We start from the raw sequence: 21,404 nt of genomic DNA, 5'->3' as shown, positions 1-21,404 counted from the left end.
TGGGCCTGGGCGGGTGTGACTTCCTTGCACAGCGAACATTTGGATGGAGAAGCGAGACCCAGACTGCTTTTAAGCACATTTTCATTTTCTCCCTCACTCCTTCCAAATTAGGGTGAAGGTTGCCGAACTGTCCCCCTGTCTGGACATGTGGGGTTTGACAGCTTGCCTGACCAGCTGGTGAATAAGTCCGTCAGCCAGGGCTTCTGCTTCAACATCCTGTGCGTGGGTGAGTATTTCCATAGCAGGAAATTCTATTACAGAATATGGATCCTTAATGGCTGGATACGGCTTTGCAGGTAATTAGGTTAAATAGTGTGTCATTCTGATTTAGTTGCGAGAGTGTCTCTCCCCTCTTCTTTTATCTCTCTGCCTGTTTTTTGTAAGCAGCTGGCTGTAATTACTTTTTTCCCCTGGCCAGATCAGAGTATAGGGCCATATCTTGGGGGGAAACTGAGCTATGTGAGACCCAGTGGAAATTCTGTAAGGGAGCTGGCTGGCTCAGTATGGCTATAGAGTTCATTTTGACTACAGAAGACAGGATCCAGGGCAGAATTGGGAGGGAGGGGATAGCTGACAAAAAACGCCTGCCCACCAGCTGTGGGCAGTGGGTTGGGTCTGTTTCCTCTGTAGTTTTGCTGTGCTTGGTTTAGTTTGAGCTCGGGTGCAGGCACCACACAGCTGTATGCAACATTCTTTTATTCCCTTTACCTATCTCTCTACCTAGACTTTTTTTTTTTTGAGATGGGGTCTCACTATGTTGCCCAGGCTGGTCTTGAACTCCTGAGCTCAAGCAATCCACCCATCTTGGCCTCCCAAAGTGCTAGGATTACAGGTGTGAGCCACTGTGCCCGGCCTCTACCTAGACATTTAATCTCAACAGTGGGAGCTGCATCGTAGCCCCCTCTATTTGCTAATCACAGCACAAGTAGAGTGCGGTAATATCTGTGAAATGAATGAATGGGTGAATGCCACAGGAACCATTCATTATACTTTTCACTTTCTCACTTTAGCTCTTTTGGACATTACCAGGACTCTGCGAAGTGAGCAGAGCAAGTAGCATTTGTATCCTCATGAAACAGGTGGAGACACAGAGTCTTGGGGAGGATAAGGGACTTACCTGAGGCAACACAGAAGAAGTGGCACCATAATGAGGACTCAGGCCTGGTTGACCCCTTGTTCCTCCCCCTGCTTCTCTAACTGCTGCCAGCAATATCTCTTGAGCACATGAAAGCACTTTGGAAACCACTGAGCACCAATCCAACAAATATGAGGGATAACGGTTCCTTCTTCAAGAATATCTTCGGCCGGGCACGGTGGCTCACGCCTGTAATCCCAGCACTTTGGGAGGCCGAGGCCGGTGGATCACGAGGTCAGAAGATCGAGACCATCCTGGCTAACACGGTGAAACCCCGTCTCTACTAAAAATACAAAAACAAAATTAGCCGGGCATGGTGGCGGGTGCCTGTAGTCCCAGCTACTTGGGAGGCTGAGGCAGGAGAATGGCGTGAACCTGGGAGGCAGAGCTTCCGGTGAGCTGAGATCGCGCCACTGCACTCCAGCCTGGACGACAGAGTAAGACTCTGTCTCAAAAAAAAAAAAAAATCTTCTTAGATCTTAAATATCTCAAATTTGCAAACATGATCATAGCATATAATTTTCACCCTGTAACATGGGAAAGCATACCTGCATATTTTCAGTGACCTTCTGAACCTTAATGATTATATAAATACCAGAATAAAGTCTGTTTTTGTACTGGCTGAAACACTCAAACACTTTTGCTAATTGCCTTTTATTTTTGTATAGAGTGTATGGGGAACTTGTTCATGTAGTAGATCTGAACTACTACTAAATTGGATATTTTACACTTTAATGTATTCAGAAATTCTGTTTTTTCTTTCTTTTCTTTTCTTTCTTTCTTTTTTTTTTTTTTTTTTTTTTTTTTTTTTGAGACAGAGTCTTGTGCTGTCACCCAGACTGGAGTGCAGTGGCGTGATATCAGCTCACTGCAACCTCCACCTTCCGGGTTCGAGCGATTCTCCTGCCTCAGCCTCCTGAGTAGCTGGGACTATAGGTGCACGCCACCACACCCAGCTAATTTCTGTATTTTTAGTAGAGACGGAGTTTCAATTCCTGACCTCAAGTGATCCGCCCACCTCGGCCTCCCAAACTTCTGGGATTACAGGCATGAGCCACCGCGCCCAGCCTAGAAATTCTGTTTTCTCACTAAGGTCATTCATTTTCTTGGGCTCTTTATCATTTTTTTTCCTCTATCCCCAGCATTCTTTTCCAGGTCACTTTTTGTAAGAGAATTGCTACACATTCAAGGACAAGTAGAGAACAACAGATGACGGGCAGTTGTTCCCACAAGCTAGGCTCACTCCCTAGCTAAATGGCTCACTCCCACACACCAACTTTGGTTTTGTTGTCGTTGTTGTTTGAGACAAAGTGTCCCTGTGTCACCCAGGCTGGAGTGCAGAGGCTCACTGCAGCCTCAACCTCCCAGGCTCAAGCATTCCTCCCACCTCAGCCTCCAAAGTAGCTGGGATTACAGGCATGCGACCGGGCTCATTTTTTTCGTAGAGATGAGGTGAGGTCTCACTGTGTTGCCCAGGCTGTTCTTGAACTCCTAAGCTCAAGCGATCCACTTGCCTCAGCCTACCAAAGTGCTGAGATTACAGGCATTAGCCACTATGCCTGGCCCACATCAACTTTGGAACCTATCAGATGAAAATATGTGCTTCAGTTTCAATCCACAGATTTATACTCAAACTTATTTTTAAGATGTGACTTCTACTATGCATGTCCTTGTTCATAGGGAGAGAAATATACCTGGAGGCATTAGTGAATAAAACAGTACATTAAAAAAAAGAAAATATGTGCTTCACAGAATTACACATCGAGGGCCTTAGAGTCCAGATCTAGGCTGTTAATTCTTCAAATGCTGAAAGTCTAACTGATGGTTATGATTAGGTGCTATTTGGAGAAAAATGTAAAATAACTAGAAGTCACAGTAATCGACATCAAGTGCAAAGACTATCACATCCAATGTTAGCACTGCCAAATCTCTGTTTAACTAACAAGAGCTCCAATCTTTGGCTGATGGCCAACTTATTTCACATAATATTTGATTACCACAATATTTAAGCACAAACATATCAGAGTCCCTTGGCATTCTTCCCAGAACTCCATATGACCTGTACTGAAGTTGAGATGAGAAGAGAAATGACAGATCCACCTTAAGCAACCTTTCAACCAGTGCGATTGGGTGGGCTAGTAAAGCTTTAGGAGGGAGGCCATGTGAATTGAAATGGATCTCTGAGGGTGGAAGTGTAGGGTAATTTGATATGTGGAGCACAGGCTCCCCTAGGGCCCAGAGGCAGCCAAGCTCAAGGCAAAGTGGATGGGAGAAATAGTAATCCCCCATCCTCTAGTTTCCACCTAGACATTGTACAGCTATAAATGCTTCCACTTGCACCTGCTGGGATGGAATTGCTCAAGTACCCAGCACAGACCCTCCAAGAGGGGAGGAGTAGGAAGGAGATGCTCTCATCCTCAAGAGTCACAGACTCTCTTTTGCTCCCCACTTGTCAAGTTTCAGGAAATGGCTGCCTCTGTAGCTCCTGTCTTAGACTCACAGGTGCAACCATTGGATAGGCCAGCCCCGACTGGGTTAATTTCATCCCTGTTCCAAAAAACCCTGCAATGCACGCATCCTGCCCTCTTGCTGTGCTCACCACCCTGTCCTTGCTCAGAGAACCCACAATTTGGGCCAAGGTCATAAGTAGCTTAGAGTAGCTCTGAAGCTGCAATGTCAGCCCAGCCATGAGGCTGGATCCAGTCACTGACTTCGCAAAGGGTCCACAGCTTAGCTGCTGAAGGTGATCTTTTATCTTGCAGAGCTTTTTGTGATGATAGTTCATGCCTACTGCCTGTGTACATTTACTCCCTTAATGACTGTTATAACAAGATGCTGTTTGGGCATAGAATATATTTCCCCAAAGTATTTTCTTTTCTTTTCTTTTGAGACACAGTCTTGTTCTATTGCCCAGGCTGGAGTGCTGTGGCGTGATCACAGCTTACTGCAGCCTCAACCTCCCAGGCTCAAGCAATCCTCCCACCTCAGCCTCCTGAGTAGCTGGGACTACAGGCACATGCCACCATGCCTGGCTAATTTTTTTTTAATTAAAATTATTGTGTAGAGGGCCAGGCGCGGTGGCTCACGCCTGTAATCCCAGCACTTTGGGAGGCCGAGGTGGGCAGATCATGAGGTCAGGAGATCGAGACCATCCTGGCTAACACGGTGAAACCCCATCTCTACTAAAAATACAAAAAAGTTAGCCAGGCGTGGTGGCGGGCGCCTGTAGTCCCAGCTACTCAGGAGGCTGAGGCAGGAGAATGGCGTGAACCCGGGAGGCGGAGCTTACAGTGAGCGGAGGTCACGCCACTGCACTCCAGCCTGGGTGACAGAGTGAGACTCCGTCTCAAAAAAAAAAAAAAAAAAAAACTTATTGTGTAGAGATGAGGTCTCACTATGTTGCCCAGGCTGGTCCCTAACTCCTGGGCTCAAGCAGTCCTCCCTACTTGGCCTCCCAAAGTCCTGGAATTATGGGCATGAGCCACCATACCCAAACGTTTCTTTTTCTTGATAGGGCATTTGTGGTGTAAAATTATGGTAGCACTAGCTTCAATTATTAACAGAGACCTAGGATATTTTTTCACACTATTGTTTATCTTGGTGCTGGGCTGCCGATCATAGGCCTACATCCAGCAAGGTATCCTACATGCATGTGTGCATGTGTGTACATCTGTGCACATATGTGTGTTGCAACTAAGAGAGAGCATTTTTTTTTTTTTTGAGATGGAGTTTTGCTCTTGTCACCCAGGCTGGAGTGCGATGGCACGATCTTGGCGCACCACAACCTCCACTTCCCGGGTTCAAGCAATTCTCCTGCCTCAGCCTCCTGAGTAGCTGAGATTATGGGCGTGCACCACCACACCCAGCTAATTTTGTATTTTTAGTAGAGACGGGGTTTCACCATGTTGGTCAGGCTGGTCTCAAACTCCCAACCTCAGGTGATCCGCCTGCCTCAGCCTCCTGAGTAGCTGAGATTATGGGCGTGCACCACCACACCCAGCTAATTTTGTATTTTTAGTAGAGACGGGGTTTCACCATGTTGGTCAGGCTGGTCTCAAACTCCCAACCTCAGGTGATCCGCCTGCCTTGGCCTCCCAAAATGCTGGTATTATAGGTGTGAGCCACTGCGTCCGGCCGAGAATTTTTGATAATCCAGAACCTAATTTATAGTAAGGATACCAATAAACGGCACCTGCAATTCTTCTTCTTCTTTTTTTTTTTTTTTTTTTTTTTTGAGACAGAGTCTCACTCTGTCACCCAGGCTGCAGTGGAGTGGCACTATCTCTGCTAACTGCAACCTCCATCTCCCAGGTTCAAGTGATTCTCATGCTTCAGCCTCCCTAGTACTTGGGATCACAGGTGCACACCACCATGCCCAGCTAATTTATTTTGTATTTTTAGTAGAGACAGGGTCTCACCATGTTGGCCAGGCTGGTCTCGAACTCTTGACCTCAAGTGATCCGCCCACCTTGACCTCCCAAAGTGCTGGGATTATAGGCATGAGCCACCACACCTGGCCTATTATTCTTTTTAGAGGACTAGGCACATGAGTGTGAACATATTATGACTCCTCTCCAATATATTCTCTAGGGTTGACCATAATTACCGAAGAGGTGAGGTTCCTCTTCCTCCCCATAAAAACACATATACTAGTCCCTTAGCTTTGGAAATTTCAAGGATCCCCTGATCCTAGATGCAGTACAGAATGCCTCAGAGGAACCACCAGAGCCAACAGTACAAATATTCTGGGGCCCGTTGCTTTGTACTCCTGGGAACAAGCCCCAAAGAGACTCATCCATCTAAATGCTACAGTAGCAGTCATGGCTGTGAAGAGCACAAAGGGTCATAATGATAATATTTACTTTGAAGCTGCTCAGGATTCCAGGCTCAATTGGGCTCTGTTGAACATGGAAAAAAACAGTCACACAAGAGAAGCAGGATTGAGGCTTGCTGCAGGAGGAGGGAAAGGGCAGCTAGCATTCTATCAAGGCCAAGGATCAATTGTTTCATCCCTTCATATCTGGGAAAGGCAGCTGCTCATTTGTCTAAAACAGGCTGCCAGCAGTGGTGTGCTGGTCAACGTCACAGCCCATCTCAGGAGAAAAACTGTTGTGGTTTGAAGCATCTGCTGATTTTGTTGGTGTCATTACTCCTGCCATGGCTGCTGTTAAGCTACCAACATGACATCACTGCACGTGGGCTTGGGAAGAGATGCAGGAAGCGGACGAGCCGGCTCCAGCACACCACTGCCTGCCAGGCCTCTGCAAGATCAGGAAGGAGAAAGGACAAGGTCACAGAGCCAGGCATAACCTTGTCCCTTTCCATAGGCTTCCTTAGCCAACCGGAGTTCCTGGAGTGTTTCCTTTTGGGCACCTCCCTGTTGAACTCAGAGACGTTTCTCTGGGTTCAACATTCAGAACTGGAAGAGACTTTAGGTCCACAAGAACAGGGATTGTGGCTATCTTGTTCATTGCTGTATCTGCAGCTCCTATAACTGTGCCTGGCTCCTATTAGAGTCTTTGTAAATACTCATGGAATGACTGAATGAACAAACATATCACACCTATGCGTCTCGCTAGAGCACATTGGTTAAAAGCATGGACTCCAGCGTCGGCCTGCCTGGGTTCAAATGCTGGCTCTGCCACTTACTAGTTTGTGACCTTGGACTAGTTACTTCTTCCACATTTTATTTTATTATTACTAGTTTTCAAAATAGACCTATTATGCTAAGTGAAGTAACTCAGGAATGGAAAACCAAACATTGTATGTTCTCACTCATAAGTGGGAGCCAAGCTATAAGGATGCAAAGGCATAAGAATAACACAATGGACTTTGGGGACTCAGGGGGAAAGGGCGGGAAGGGGGTGAGGAATAAAAGACTACAAATTGGGTTCAGTGTATACTGCTCAGGAGATGGGTGCATCAAAATCTCACAAATCACCACTAAAGAACTTACTCATATAACCAAATACCACCTGTCCCCAAAAACCTATGGAAATAAAAAATAAAACAGAGACAGGGTCTATGTTGGTCAGGCTGGTCTCGAATTCCTGGCCTCAACTGATCCTCCTGCTTCAACCTCCCAAAGTGCTGGGATTACAGGCATGAGCCACTGCGCCCGGCCCCTCCACATTTTATAGATGAGGAAAGTAAGGTGCAGAGATGCTGAGGAACTGGTGCAAATTTACACAGCTAGTAAGTGGCTTGGTTAACCCATCTATAAATTGAGGACAAATAGTAACATCTTCCTCATGGGCTTGCTGTGAGGAATAAATAAGAAAATATATGTAAAAAACTTAGAGCAGTGTCTGTAAACAATAGCTGTTATTACCAACGCTCTCATTTTATAGAAAAAGAGACTGGGACCCAGAGAGGGGAAAGAGCTCAGTTCATGTCACAAAGTAACTTAGTGATAACCTGGCTAGAAGTCTTTTCTTTTTCTTTCTCTGTCTCTCTCTCTCTCTCTCTCTCTCTCTCTCTGTCTTTCCTTTCTTTCTTAGACAGGATCTCGCTCTGTCGCCCAGGCTGGAGTGTGGTGGTGAGATCTCTGCTCACTGCAACCTCCGCCTCCCGGGTTCAAACGATTCTCCACCCTCAGCCTCCTGAGTAGCTGGGATTACAGGAGCCTGCCACCATGCGCGGCTAATTTTTGTATTTTTAGTAGAGATGGGATTTCACCATGTTAGCCAGGCTGGTCTCCAACTCCTGACCTCAGGTGATCTACCCGCCTCGACCTCCCAAAGTGCTGGGATTACAGGCCTGAGCCACCGTCCCGCAAGAGCATAGTTTGAAAAAAACATATTTCGTAGTACTCATATATGTTTTAATTTTTTTTAAAACTATTGTTTCCAGAATACTATCTACATTAAGCAAAGTGAGATGAAATCCTCTTGGCTGGTGGAGCATGCGTTAAAAACCTTACTATCCACTTGGAGGAGCCCTGGGAGGGCTGGGGGAGGAGGAGTGAGAAATTGACCCCTCGGGACTCCTCAGGTTTCCTGCTGGAATCGAATTGCCAAGTCTCCACCTTCCTGCAGGGGTGTGGAATCTGCTGACCTGATCCCAGTTAGGTCACGTGTGCCTCCCCCTCACAACACACTCACACTCAGTACTGGGCCCAGGGCAGCCGTGGGAGGGGCAGCATCCTAGGATCAGGCTGGGTCTGTGCCAGTCATTGACAGAAAGCCTCCCCGACCCCCAGGCTCTACACTGATGGAAAACTGGAACAGGAGCTCTCGATAGCCGTAGGATGAGCTCGCTTGATTTTCTGCCCTCTCTACTATTGCATTTATCTCAATTCCCTAGACACCCGGGTGTTCTTTTCTTCCAGACGTTCATTATTTGGCATCTAATTTCCACAGCGCTTTTGTGCCAGCAGGCATTTGGGTGGTCATTTCTCCTGCTGTTCCTCCCAGCTCCCTGTCCTGCCCTGCCCGGCCCCCATTCCTCCAGCTGTGCAAACAGGGTGGGTCCCTCACGCTGCGGTGCTGTCCCTGAGGCCTTCTGTGTGAACCTTGGGTTAGGCACTCTCGGGGGTACTGAAAGATGGCCCATCTCCTGCTCTCTGAGAATTCTTAGGATCGGGGAGCCAGGGTGCCCACTCTGGGTGCTGGGGAAACAGGACCCCCACTCCCTAGGAGCTACAGGGCATTCGGCAGGGAGCTCATGCAACAGAAGGGTTTTGGGAGTTGGGGGTAAGGATGGTTCTGTTCCATGAGCTCCCTTCTGTTCCATGGGAGGGAGTTGGGGGTAAGGATGTACATGGAAAATTCATCAGGCACATAGGAAGATGAGCTAAACTGTAGCTCAAACCTCAGTGCCCTCGAGAGGGGAGGTGAGTTAGGATGTGGGAGCCACACTGTGTTCCCACCTCCAAGGTGCTGGCCCCGTTTGCAGTTAAGGTGCACCCCAACTTTGGGTGAGGCGGGGTGTGATACATTCCACTGCTTGGCCAAGTCTGCCACCTCCCATGGCAAAGGCCCCACCTCATAAAATTCTTCTTGGGACCCAAATACTTCCTGTTCCTTTAGGGGAAGAAAAAGGGGGCCTCTTCTTCAAGAGTCTTTGCTGCTAATGGATATAGCAGACCCTGGCTTGAAACATGATCTGTGTGAGGAACCATTTCCCCACACTCTGGCAATTTACCAAGTTAGTCAGACCTGGCTATGAAATTGGGCTGGGGGGCCGGGTAGCCAGACTGAACTGAATGTTCTCCTTGTTCTCCCTCCCTCTCCCTGTCTCCCTCCTCTCTCTTATCTCTTCTCTCTCTCTCCCTTCTCTCTGTCCACACACAGAAAACTCTCATCATACACAGATATTTTAAAAGGCACCTCCTGCATTCATAGCTCATTATTTGGGATAAAAGAAGCAGGCTAGACACACCCAGAGTGGGGAGGGGAGATGGAGCATTTTCAGTTCTGCATCATGTAGCTCTAACCGTAGCCCTGAACCACCCTGCAGATGTGTGCTTTTGGTCGCAAGGCGGGGTTTGACAGGCCACAATTTGCCCAATGCAAACCCAGTCCCGACTGTGAAGAGAAGTCGAGGCTCACATTCCCCCTGGGTTGGGGAGAGGAGAGGGAAAAACAGGGATGATGATAGCGGAATAAATGGGAGAGTAGTCTTTGTCTTCAAAGGGCAGGCCAGAGTAATTAATGATATCCTCTCTTCGAAGTGCCTGCCTCTCTACTGACTCTTTTTTTTTTTTTTTTTTTTTTGAGATGGAGTCTCACTCTGTCGCCCAGGCTGGAGTGCAGTGGCGCGATCTCAGCTCACTGCAAGCTCCGCCTCCTGGGTTCACGCCATTCTCCTGCCTCAGCCTCCCAAGTAGCTGGGACTACAGGCACCCACCATCACGCCTGGCTAATTTTTGTATTTTTTTAGTAGAGACGGGGTTTCACCGTGTTAGCCAGGATGGTCTCGATCTCCTGACCTCGTGATCCACCCACCTCGGCCTCCCAAAGTGCCGGGATTACAGGCGTGAGCCACCGCGCCTGGCCCTCTCTACTGACTCTTTAATTCCTGGTATTCCTGAGTCACTTGGGGTGGGCTGAGGGGTCAAATACAGCCTGGATCTGTAGAGATTATAAGCAGCGCCCAGCCCAGTTTGTGGCCTCATATCAGATTCCTGTTTAGCCCCCTTGTCACCAACTCCTGACTTCTTGTGATGTCCCATTCCCTGAAGTCTTGTTAGCTCCTGACAGTGGCTTGGTATCCCTTGATCTCCCAGGAATAAGCTTCCAAAACCTTCACCAGTCTGCCACAGCCTTTCCCCTACTGGTTTCCCTAGTGTGAAGTTCAAGACTTTTAAAATTCCAACAGTTTGACTTATTAGTATCTCGCAGCCTAGTAGTTAAACAAATAAATGGCTAGTTTGTTTAAAATTTAAGGATAAGGGCCGGGCACGGTGGCTCATGCCTATAATACCAGTACTTCGGGTTCGGGAGGCCGAGGCAGGTGGATCACCAGAGGTCAGGAGTTTGAGGCCAGCCTAGCCAACATGGTGAAACCCCATCTCTACTGAAAATACAAAAATTAGCCGGGCATGGTGGCAGGCACCTGTAATCCCAGCTACCTGGGAGACTGAGGCAGGAGAATCACTTGAACCCGGGAGGCAGAGGCTGCAGTGAGCCGAGATTGCGCCACTGCTCTCCAGCCTGGGCGACAGAGCGAGACGCTGTATCAAAAAAAAAAAAAAAAAAAAAGAAGAAGAAGAAGAATTTTTGTGGCCTGCTGGGTCTCCCCCCCCTGCCCCTCTTAGTTAAAAACGGTCTCACTGAAAGTTCAACCGTTCAACCAGGCTGGGAGGATAAGCCAGGAGCCTGCACAGTTTTCACCGTGGGGAGGCACATCTGGGGCATCCCCAGAGGGCTGTTTAGGCCTGGCAGGGAGGAGAGGTGGGGACTGGGATGAAAGGATATTTGTTTGACAAGGGACTGATGTCTTTTTTTTTTTTTTTTTTTTGAGATGGAGTCTTACTCTCTTGCCCAGGGTGGAGTGCAGTGGCACGATCTCAGCTCACTGCAACCTCTGCCTCCCCTGGTTCAAGTAATTCTCCTGCCTCAGCCTTTCCGTAGCTGGGATTACAGGCGCCTGCCACCATACCTGGCTAAATTGTGTATGTATATATATATTTTTTGGTAGAGACAGGGCTTCACAATGTTGGCCAGGCTGGTCTTGAATGCCTGACCTCAAGTGATCTGCCTGCTTCAGCCTCCCAAAGTGCTAGGATTACAGGTGTGAGCCACCACGCCTGGCCACTGCTGTCATTTTTTAAAAAAATTTAAAATAGTCCTCTAATTTTTATGACAAAAACTATACATATTCCACTTAGAAAACTTGGGAAATATAGAAAAGCATAAAGAAAGAGATGAAAACCACACATAAGATCACCACTCAGAGACAGCCATTGGTAAGAGTATATTGTATTTCCTCCCAGTCTTTTTTTTCTAGGCATAGCTATATCTCTCCATTGCTGCCTATAACATAATTTTCTTTTTCTGACTATAAAAGCAACGTATACTTGGCCAGGTGCGGTGGCTAACGCCTATAATCCCAGCACTTTGGGAGGCCGAGGCGGGTGGATCACGAGGTCAGGAGTTTGAGACCAGCCTGGCCAAGATGGTGAAACCCCATCTCTACTAAAAATACAAAAATTAGCTGGGCACGGTGGCGGGTGCCTGTAATCCCAGCTACTCGGGAGGCTGAGGTAGGAGAATCGCTTGAACCCGGGAGATGGAGGTTGCAGTGAGCCGAGATCATGCCACTGCACTCTAACCTGGGTGACAGAGCAAGACTCTGTCTCAAAAAAAAAAAAAAAAAAACCAAAAAAAAAAAAAACAATGTATACTCAAGGTAAAATTTCCAAATGACAGAAAAAAGTTGGAAGAATAAAATGAAAATTACCTCAATTCTACTATCTGAGATGACTACTACTGATCCGTCTGTATAGTTCCTTTCAGTCTTTTTCATTTAACTGACATCATATAGTTCATCTGCTTCTGCTTTTTGCTTTATGTTTTATCATGTTCATTTTCCCATGTCAACAAATGTGTATATGAAACATGATGTGTAAGGGCTGAATAGTCACTATGTGAACAGACCATAATTTATCCTTTTGCTTTTCAGGAGAGACAGGTTTGGGCAAGTCCACCCTCATGGACACCCTGTTCAACACCAAGTTCGAAGGGGAGCCAGCCACCCACACACAGCCAGGTGTCCAGCTCCAGTCTAATACCTATGACCTCCAAGAGAGCAACGTGAGGCTAAAGCTCACGATCGTTAGCACAGTTGGCTTTGGGGACCAGATCAACAAAGAGGACAGGTAAGGAAGGCGGTGGGGTGGGGTAGGGTGGGGAAGTTGGTAGAGGGCCGCAGAGAGGAGCTCACCACAGAGATCTTGAAGACAGCACAGATACCGGGCCCAAGCCTGTCCTCCCAGAATGGTGTGGGCAGCAGCAGGTACCTCCCAAGCATAGGCCCTGTCTGGTGTCCCTGTCTACAGCAACTGTTCCACTCCACTCACTTTGCCAAAAGAAGGGTGTCTTTCTAGTATACATGGGTCAGGTCTCAATTCCATGCAGCAAACATTTATTGAGCTCCTACCTTGCGCCAGGTACTGTCGAGCTCTGACCATCTAAAAAGGAATGGCTTAGTCTCTGCCCTTGAGGGACTCATAGGCAAAACCGGTTTTAAGCAAATAATTTCCATAGAGTATAAGATGTTCTGTAAAGGACAGGGTACAAAGAGATAAAGGACAAGTTACAATGAGAACACAAAGGCGAGAACCATCAATTCCACGTAGGGAGGTCAGGGAAGCCTTCACAAAGGATGTGCCTCCTGAGCTGACTCTTGAAGGACGAACAGTTTTGCCAGACAGACAAGGGAATGGAGAGAGGGGCATCTCAGGCAGAAGTAACTGCCTGTATAAAGGCAAAGTGATGTATAGGATTCTGGTATGTTGTAGGGAAGTGTAGCTTGCTCTCTTTGGCTAGACAGAGGCAGAGTCACTGTGAAGCTAATGAAGATTGCACAGGCCCCTTCCAAAGCTCTGTAACTAATGTTCAATCACAACGTCGTATTATTTTCCTCAGAGAGTCTTTCAGATTGCATAAGCCTAAGGGCTGGAAAAACCTGGTTCTGCCCCTGGGCTAACACTTGGAGTAAGCTTGGGGAAAAAACGGGGAGATGAGGCTGAAGGGGAGATGAGGCTGAAGGGGAGATGAGGCTGAAGAGGTAAGCAGGTGCCAGATCACAGAAGGATTTATTATCAAGGCAAGAGGTAAAATAGGTGCTGAGATAGCGAAGAGGAGACAGATTTGCTAAATACTGAGTAGGTAAATATCAACAGGACTTGGTAGACACTTGGTGTGGGGTTGTGAAGGCAAAAGAAAAATCTAGAATGAGGCCTAAATTTCCAGCTTTGGAGAGTGGACACATGGTGATGGCATTCCGTAACAGAACCAGGGTTCAAAATAATCAGCTCTGTTTTGGACATGTCAAGTTTGATCTGTCTGAGGAATACTGAGATACGCGATGACCTTCAGCAGTAGGCAGTTGAACACACAGAATTGGAGATGAGAAGAGGCTAGAAATAGATTGGGTTATCAAGGTAGAGGTGATATGTTCCAACCATGGACACATGTAAAATCACCCAGGGATCAGAGTAGAGTAAGAAGAACACTGGGCTAAAGACAAAAACCTCAGGATGCTAAGTCAATAGATGGAGGAAAAGACATCCTGAAAAGGGACTGAACAGGAATAAGCTGACAGGTAGGACGGGGGACAGGAAAGATGTTGGGGGGCCAGGCAAGGTGGCTCACGCCTGTAATCCCAGCACTTTGGGAGGCCGAGGCGGGCAGATCACTTGAAGTCAGGAGTTCAAGACCAGCCTGGCCAACATCATGAAACCCCGTCTCTACTAAAAATACAAAAATTAGCCGGGTGTGATGGCGGGTGCCTGTAATTCCAGCTAGTCAGGTGGCTGAGGCGGGAGAATCACTTGAACCCGGGAGGCAGGGTTGCAGTGAGCTGAGATTGCGCCACTGTACTCCAGCCTGGGCGGCAGAGCAAGACTCTGTCTCAAAACAAAACAGAAAGATGTAGGGGGTTGAGAATGTGTGTGAGTGAAGACTAGGTGAGGCTCAGAGATGGGAACGTGATGAGGGGTGGGGTCAGGTACCATCTGCATTTAACCAGAAGTCACATGGTTATCACATGTGCTCATTTCAGAAAGGGCCATTCATCATTTTAAGCAGAGGGTCTTCTCATTCTTTCAGGATTCTCTTGCTTCTTAGGTGAACTTTATGTCAAATTCTTTTATTTCCCCCTTAAAGCTACAACAGCCACACTCACTTCCTTATAATGAATAAATATATGTAGCTTCTTTTTATTTTATTTTATTTTTTGAGATGGAGTCTCGCTCTGTCGCCCAGGCTGGAGCGCAGTGGTGTGATCTCAGCTCACTGCAAGCTCCGCCTCCTGGGTTCACGCCATTCTCCTGCCTCAGCCTCCCGAGTAGCTGGGACTACAGGCTCGTGCCACCACACCCAGCTAATTTTTTTTTTTTGTATTTTTAGTAGAGACGGGGTTTCACTGTGTTAGCCATGTTGGTCTCAATCTCCTGACCTCATAATCCACCCTCCTTGACCTCCCAAAGTGCTAGGATTACAGGTGTGAGCCACCGTGCCCAGCCAAATATATATAGCTTCTTAATAATGGAACTGAGTTCTGTTTTGCATTTGAAATTCTAGAAAAAAGACATCTCTGCTTTTTTTTTTTTTTTGAGATGGAGTCACACTGTCACCCAGGCTGAAGTGCAGTGGCACAATCTCAGCTCACTACAACCTCCGCCTCCTGGGTTCAAGTGATTCTCCTGCCTCAGCCTCCCGAGAGTAGGTGGAATTAGTCACGCACCACCACACCCTGCTAATTTTTCTGTATTTTTAGTAGAGATGGGGTTTCACCATGTTGACCAGGCTGGTCTCGAACTCCTGACCTCAAGTGATCCCCCCCCCCCGCCACCCCCGCCTTGGCTTCCTAAATTGCTGGGATTACAGGCATGAGCCACTGTGCCTGGCCACCTCTGCTTTTTATAGGCATGCTTATTGTGCTAATCTTGTTTGGTTGAGAATAAATTAAACTTTGGAGAAAGGATATTTGGGCCACAATATGAGTGCTTAATCTCAGCTGCAGATTGCTCAGAAACTTCAATTACATTTCTTACAGTTCTTTCAGTTACATACATTCAACATATCTAACATTGGACAATGCCTTGATAATAATGGCTTGGGAGGACTGAACAGATACTGCGCCTCAGAGGCAAATCTACTTCCGTTATAGTTTTAAGATATCCCTATTGTTTCTTCCTGATTATAAATGTGATACATACTTATAATAAATCAAATAAGTAGAAATGAAAAGCCTCCTTGAAATTGCACTGAGGAGCAGGGGTGGAGTAAGCTCCAGGGATCTGTAATAAAAAGCAGTGTTTTCTTCATGCTGTTAGGGCCATGTTAGCATAGATATGTCAGTGAAGCATCATTGAAACAAGGCATTAGAATATCCCGCTTTACAAGGGCTCATGCATAAACTAGGAAGAGGAATGACTAAGGCCGGATACTGCGGAAAGCTACCATTTAAAGGATGCTGGAGGCAGGGCACAGTGGCTGAAGCCTGTAATTCCAGCACTTTGGAAGGCCAAGGTGGGTGGATCACTTGAGGCCAGGAGTTCAAGACCAGCCTGGCCAACATGGTGAAACCCCCGTCTCTACTAAAAATACAAAAAATTAGCTGGGCATGGTGGTATGTGCCTGTAATCCCAGCTACTCGGGAGGCTGAGGCACAAGAATTGCTTGAACCCGGAAGGTGGCGGTTGCAGTGAGCTGAGATCGCGCCATGGCACTCCAGCCTAGACAACAGAGTGAGACTCCATCTCAAAAAATAAAAATAAAAAAGGATGCTGGAGAAAAGGGGATTTAAGGGAGAGACCGAGAAGGACAGGCTGGAGAGGGGAGTGCTTAGGAACCTAGGCTTTGGTCTCAGACCTGGGTTCAAATTTCATCTTGCTGTCTTTTTAGCCCAGGGATCTTGAACAAGGCACTTAAATTTTCTATGCCTCAGTTTTCTCATCTGTAAAATGGGGATGATAATGATGGATAATAATAATACTACCTACCTTAGAGAGTTGTGGTGAAGCACATTTGACATGTGTGGAATATGAAATGCTTAAACACCTGGCACAGAGTAACTGCCTCATAAACTGAAGATATTATGATCATGATTTTTATTGATAGAAGAATCAAGGAACAGCTAAATCATGTAGTATATGGGAAGGAATGATACATGGTATCCAGGAAGACGAGAACTGCAAAATATTCTTTGGGTTTGGTGATATGAAGGTCAGTAATACATTTCAGAATAATAATTCGAGGAGAACTGTGGGTGGAAGCCAGATTACCGTGATTGCTGAGTGAATGGAAAGTAAGGATGTAAAGGCATCAGAAGAGCAAAAAGAGCAATGGAACAGAAAAGTCAGTCTAAGACCAGATTCCTGCTCATATGGAAATTTAGCATATGTAAGTCAGCAGGGGAAGAATGGACTATTCAGGAGATGATGCTGGGAAAATAGGCCATCTATTTAGGAAAAAAATAAAACGAGACCCTCTCACACAAACACCATTCACAAAAATAGATTCCCATTGGACTAAAAACAGATTTCTAAAAATATAAGGAGAAAACATCAGAGAATATTTTTATAACTTTGGGGGTAGAGAAGGCTTTTCCAATCATGACACAAAATCCAAAAGTCATAGAAGAAAAGACTGATGGATTTAAATTCACTAAAATAAAAAACCCTTTTGTATTGAAAGATACCATAAACAAAAGTACAAACAAGCTACAGATGGGGAGAAGATATTTGCAGCCTAAATAACAGACAAAGGATTCTTCTAAAATGGAAAAAGAGCTTCTACAATTCAATGAGAAATAAACAAATAATTTACAGAAGGGGAAATACTTATGTACAATCAACATATGAAATGATGGTCATTCAACTTCCCCAGTAATTAAAGAAATGCAAAATGAAACAAATATTTTTTTATCCATCAGATCTGCAAAAACAAAAAGATGGTATAATATCCACTAACACGAGGTAATTTCATTCACGTTGATGGGACTGTAAATTGATATAGACTTCTTGGAGGGCAAATTTGGCAGTATCTATTAAAATTTTCAATGTGAATAATTTATGACCCAGCAGTTCCACCTTTAAGTATACAGCCTAGAGAAACAGTTGCACATGCTCCTGAGAAGCATAGAGAAAGCATGTTCACTGTAGCTTTGGTTATTGAATGAAAAACAATTTAAACAGTCTAAATTTCTACCAACAGAGCAATTAAATAAACTGTGGAATTACCATACCATGGAATTGTGTTTGGCAGTTTAATAGAATGAGGTAGATCGATATATACTCACATGGCTAGATCTCAGGATATGTTGTTAAGTGAAAAAAAGAAGTTGCAGAATGATCACGATGCGGTGTGTGTAAATCTGCCCCCCTCCCTCCAATAAAACCACAAATATTTCTCTCTATTTATGTGCGTAGATGCATAGAAAAAGGTCTGGAAAGATAATCAGCAAACTGAAAATAGAGGTTATCTGTGAGGAAGGAAGAATCGGTATTCTTTTTTATTTTTTTGAGACGGACTTTCGCACTGTTGCCCAGACGGGAGTGCAGTGGCGCGATCTCGGCTTACTGCAAGCTCCGCCTCCCGGGTTCACGCCATTCTCCTGCCTCAGCCGCCCGAGTAGCTGGGACTACAGGCGCCCACCACCACGCCCGGCTAATTTTTTTTGTATTTTTAGTAGAGACGGGGTTTCACCGTGTTAGCCAGGATGGTCTTGATCTCCTGACCTCATGATCCGCCTGCCTCGGCCTCCCAAAGTGCTGGGATTACAGGCGTGAGCCACCGCACCCGGTCGAGAATAGGTGTTCTTGCATAAATAAATTTAGGTTAAGCGCGGTGGCTCTTACCTCTAATCCCAACACTTTGTGGGGCCAAGGTAGAAGGATCACTTGAGCCCAAAAGTTCAGGACCAGCTTGGATAACATAAAGAGACCCCGTCTCTACACAAAAATAAAAAATTAGCCAGGTGTGGTGGTGTGTGCCTGTAGTCCCAGATACTCAGAAGGCTGAGGCAGGAGAATCGCTTGAGCTCATGAGTTCGAGGTCACAGTGAGCTATGATCATGCCATTGTTCTCCAGCATGGGCAATAGAGCGAGGCCTCGTCTCTAAAAAATAGATAAAAAAGAAAGCTTGTCTGAGCTGGGAGAAATACACAAGGCCATGTCTAGAGGGGGACAAGGAGGTCAGGGGCAACTCTTGAGGATGGGAGAGATGATGAGGGCTTGAACAGGAAGAGAAGCTTTGAGGATAGAGAGGAGGGGCAGATTTGAGAGAATTGACAAGACTGAGAACCAAGTTGCCGTGGAAACCTAGCCCACTTTATAAACTTAAATGTCTACTATGTGACAAGTACAGTGTGAAGTGTCAGAGATACTAAGAAATAAGGCACAGTCTTTTTTTTTTTTTTTTTTTGTTTGAGACGGAATCTCACTCCGTTGCCCAGGCTGGAGTGCAGTGGTGCGATCTCGGCTCACTGCAACCTCTGCCTCCCAGGTTCAAGCAATTCTCCTGCCTCAGCCTCCCGAGTAGCTGGGACTACAGGTGCCTACCACCATGCCTGGCTAATTTTTGTATTTTTAGTAGAGACGGGGTTTCACTGTGTTGGCAGGGCTGGTCTCGAACTCCTGACCTCAGGTAATCCGCCTGCCTCGGCCTCCCAAAGTGCTGAGATTATGGATGTGAGCCACCGCACCCGGCCTCCACATTTTCACATTTTCTTTATTTTATTTTATTTATTTAATTATTTTTTGAGACAGAGTCTCACTCTGTCGCCCAGGCTGGAGTGCAGTGCCTCAATCTTGGCTCACCGCAACCTCCGCCTCCTCGGTTCAAGCAATTCTCCTGCCTCAGCCTTCTGAGTAGCTGGGATTACAGGCGCACGCCACCATGCCCAGCTAATTATTATATTTTTAGTAGAGACGGGGTTTCACCCTGTTGATCAGGCTGGTCTCGAACTCCTGACCTCGTGATCCGCCCACCTTGGTCTCCCAAAGTGCTGGGATTACAGGCGTGAGCCACTGCGTCTGGCCTCCACATTTTCTTTATCCGGTCATCAGTTGATGGACATTTGGGTTGTTTCCACCTTTGGGCTACTGTGAATAATTTACTCAAGCTGGGTTCACCAAGTCCCACCTCCCTGGCCGTCTTCCCATTGCTCAAACCTGTCAGACTGGTTTCTGCCTCAGGACCATCCTCACATTTATTATTCCCACTGCCTGGAATGCTCTTCACCCAGATCTCTCCATGGCTCTGTCATCCTCATCCTTGCGGCTCAAATGTCACACCCTTAGAGAAGCCTTCCCTGATCACTGTATTTAAAGTAGTTGAACCCTCAATCACATGTATATCCCATTATCCTATTGGAGTATCTTCATAGTACATATCATTATCCGAAATGAATAAGTATTATTGTCTAGACCAGGGGTTATTTTGTGCCATTGGCCCCGTTAGCAATCTAGTGAGGCCTATGGGCTCATTCTCAAAATAATGTTTTTAAATACCTAAAATATACCAAGTATACTAAAAATACAGTTACTAAAATATTTAAAAATTGTGACTTAGCAATCCATGTGCTTCTCTATCAATTCCAGAAGTAATAATATCTATATGCAGGCTTAATAATTACCAGAATTTGAATGTTGTAATGAGTATAAATGCTATTTTGAGCTATTTACAACAACTGGAATGGGAAATGATGATATCAGTGATTTCTATTGGTTATGAAATCACAGGTACTGCTAACATTACTATAGATTGTTACCTATGTCTGCAGCTGAAGAAACTGCTAAACTTCAGTTAGAGATTAGTGAAAAAGATGTATTTTTTTTTCCTATCTAAGTTCACAGATCCTCTGAATTCTATTCACAGAACCTAGGAGGTCCATGAACCCTGTGTTAAGAACGGCTGTCTTGAAATGTCAAAGATTATCAGTAGTGATGGGGAGGGATGGAGTCTGTTGGAGCTGGTTTTGGTCGAAAATGGAGGAGATGAGGAGATCACAGTGAGCGAGGGAATCAAGAGCTAGAAGAAAGCTGCCCTCTCTGCCCTTCCATGGGACTTGGGTGTGGAGATGAAGAAATTTCCAGTCGAGAAGGATATGAGAAAAGCAGCATCTCTGAAGGATAGTCAGGTGTCACTTAGAGGAAGGAAGCAGTTTGGGAGGAGGTAGCCTATAAGAGTAAAGGATTTTGTTTACCACCCACTGGAGTCCAGTGAGCAGCACAACAGAGTGTGGGAGAGAGGTGGCCACCGTGGGAAGATGAGTCACTGGGGCCCGGGGGTGGAGGGAATGCAGAGCAGTAGCGGAAACTTTACTATGTTCCAGACAGCAGGCTAGACGTGGAGGATACAGAGATGAATAAGACGAAGATAAGCCACCCATTTAGGATTCGTCTACACCAAATCCTGGTGGCTGATTGGCTGGTTTGGCTGGTCTGATCCATGTACGTCTTGAGAGCTTCCGAGAGCCAGAGGCAATTGCAGTAAGATAGGCACAGGGTATCACTACAGATTTCGGGGTGTGTGGGGGAGCTAAAAAATGTACTTTTTAGCTTTATTTTCTTTCCTCCTTTGATTCCTTCTGCAAAGCAAAAAATGAAGTAAAAAAAAAATTATGTAATTGAGAAAAAAATGAAGCAGTGCCATCATCAACTATTTCAAATCAGCAAAACATCCAAAAATTAATTAAATAAGCCTAGGGGATACATTCCCCACCCTCACTCCAAATTCGTCAGGAACCTTCTAAGGATCTTTGCAACCAAGAGATTCTTTGATGCGATTACCCTTCGGAACAGTGGCTCGGAGGGATCAAAGGAATAAAGAAAGGACTATGTTTTTAGAGTTTTCTCTGGGGCTTGGGAGGCAGAGGTTGCAGTGAGTGGAGATCGCACCACTGCACTCCTGCCCGGGCAACAGAGCGAAACTCCATCTTAAAAAAAAAAAGATTTTTCTCTGGGGCTCCAGAGATAGCCTGCACCTGGATCTCAGCTCTGGCTGCAGCTCTCAGAATCTAGGATCCTGTGATTCTTTCTTAAAAGGCTATTTTCCCCTTCTCTACTAGGGGGATCTTTCAGAAAGGCTCAGC

At 46.1% G+C, this 21,404-nt stretch overlaps 1 protein-coding gene across 5 annotated transcripts in view; it reads left to right on the top strand.

Annotated features, from left to right (window-relative positions):
• Window positions 1-21,404, top strand: part of SEPTIN6 (septin 6) — a 78,003-nt gene that overhangs the window by 17,666 nt on the left and 38,933 nt on the right. For all 5 annotated transcript variants that reach the window (XM_008965068.5, XM_034950563.3, XM_008965067.7 and 2 more), the window contains exons 2-3: window positions 112-226; window positions 12,263-12,458. In XM_008965068.5, the coding sequence (XP_008963316.2) occupies window positions 112-226; window positions 12,263-12,458 (311 nt within the window). The remainder of the gene's footprint in view (window positions 1-111; window positions 227-12,262; window positions 12,459-21,404) is intronic.

Source organism: Pan paniscus, chromosome X (genome assembly GCF_029289425.2).
Source record: "Pan paniscus chromosome X, NHGRI_mPanPan1-v2.0_pri, whole genome shotgun sequence".
Classification (NCBI taxonomy): domain Eukaryota; kingdom Metazoa; phylum Chordata; class Mammalia; order Primates; family Hominidae; genus Pan; species Pan paniscus.
Note: the sequence above shows the minus strand (reverse complement) of the source record. Positions and strands in the feature narration are given on the sequence as shown.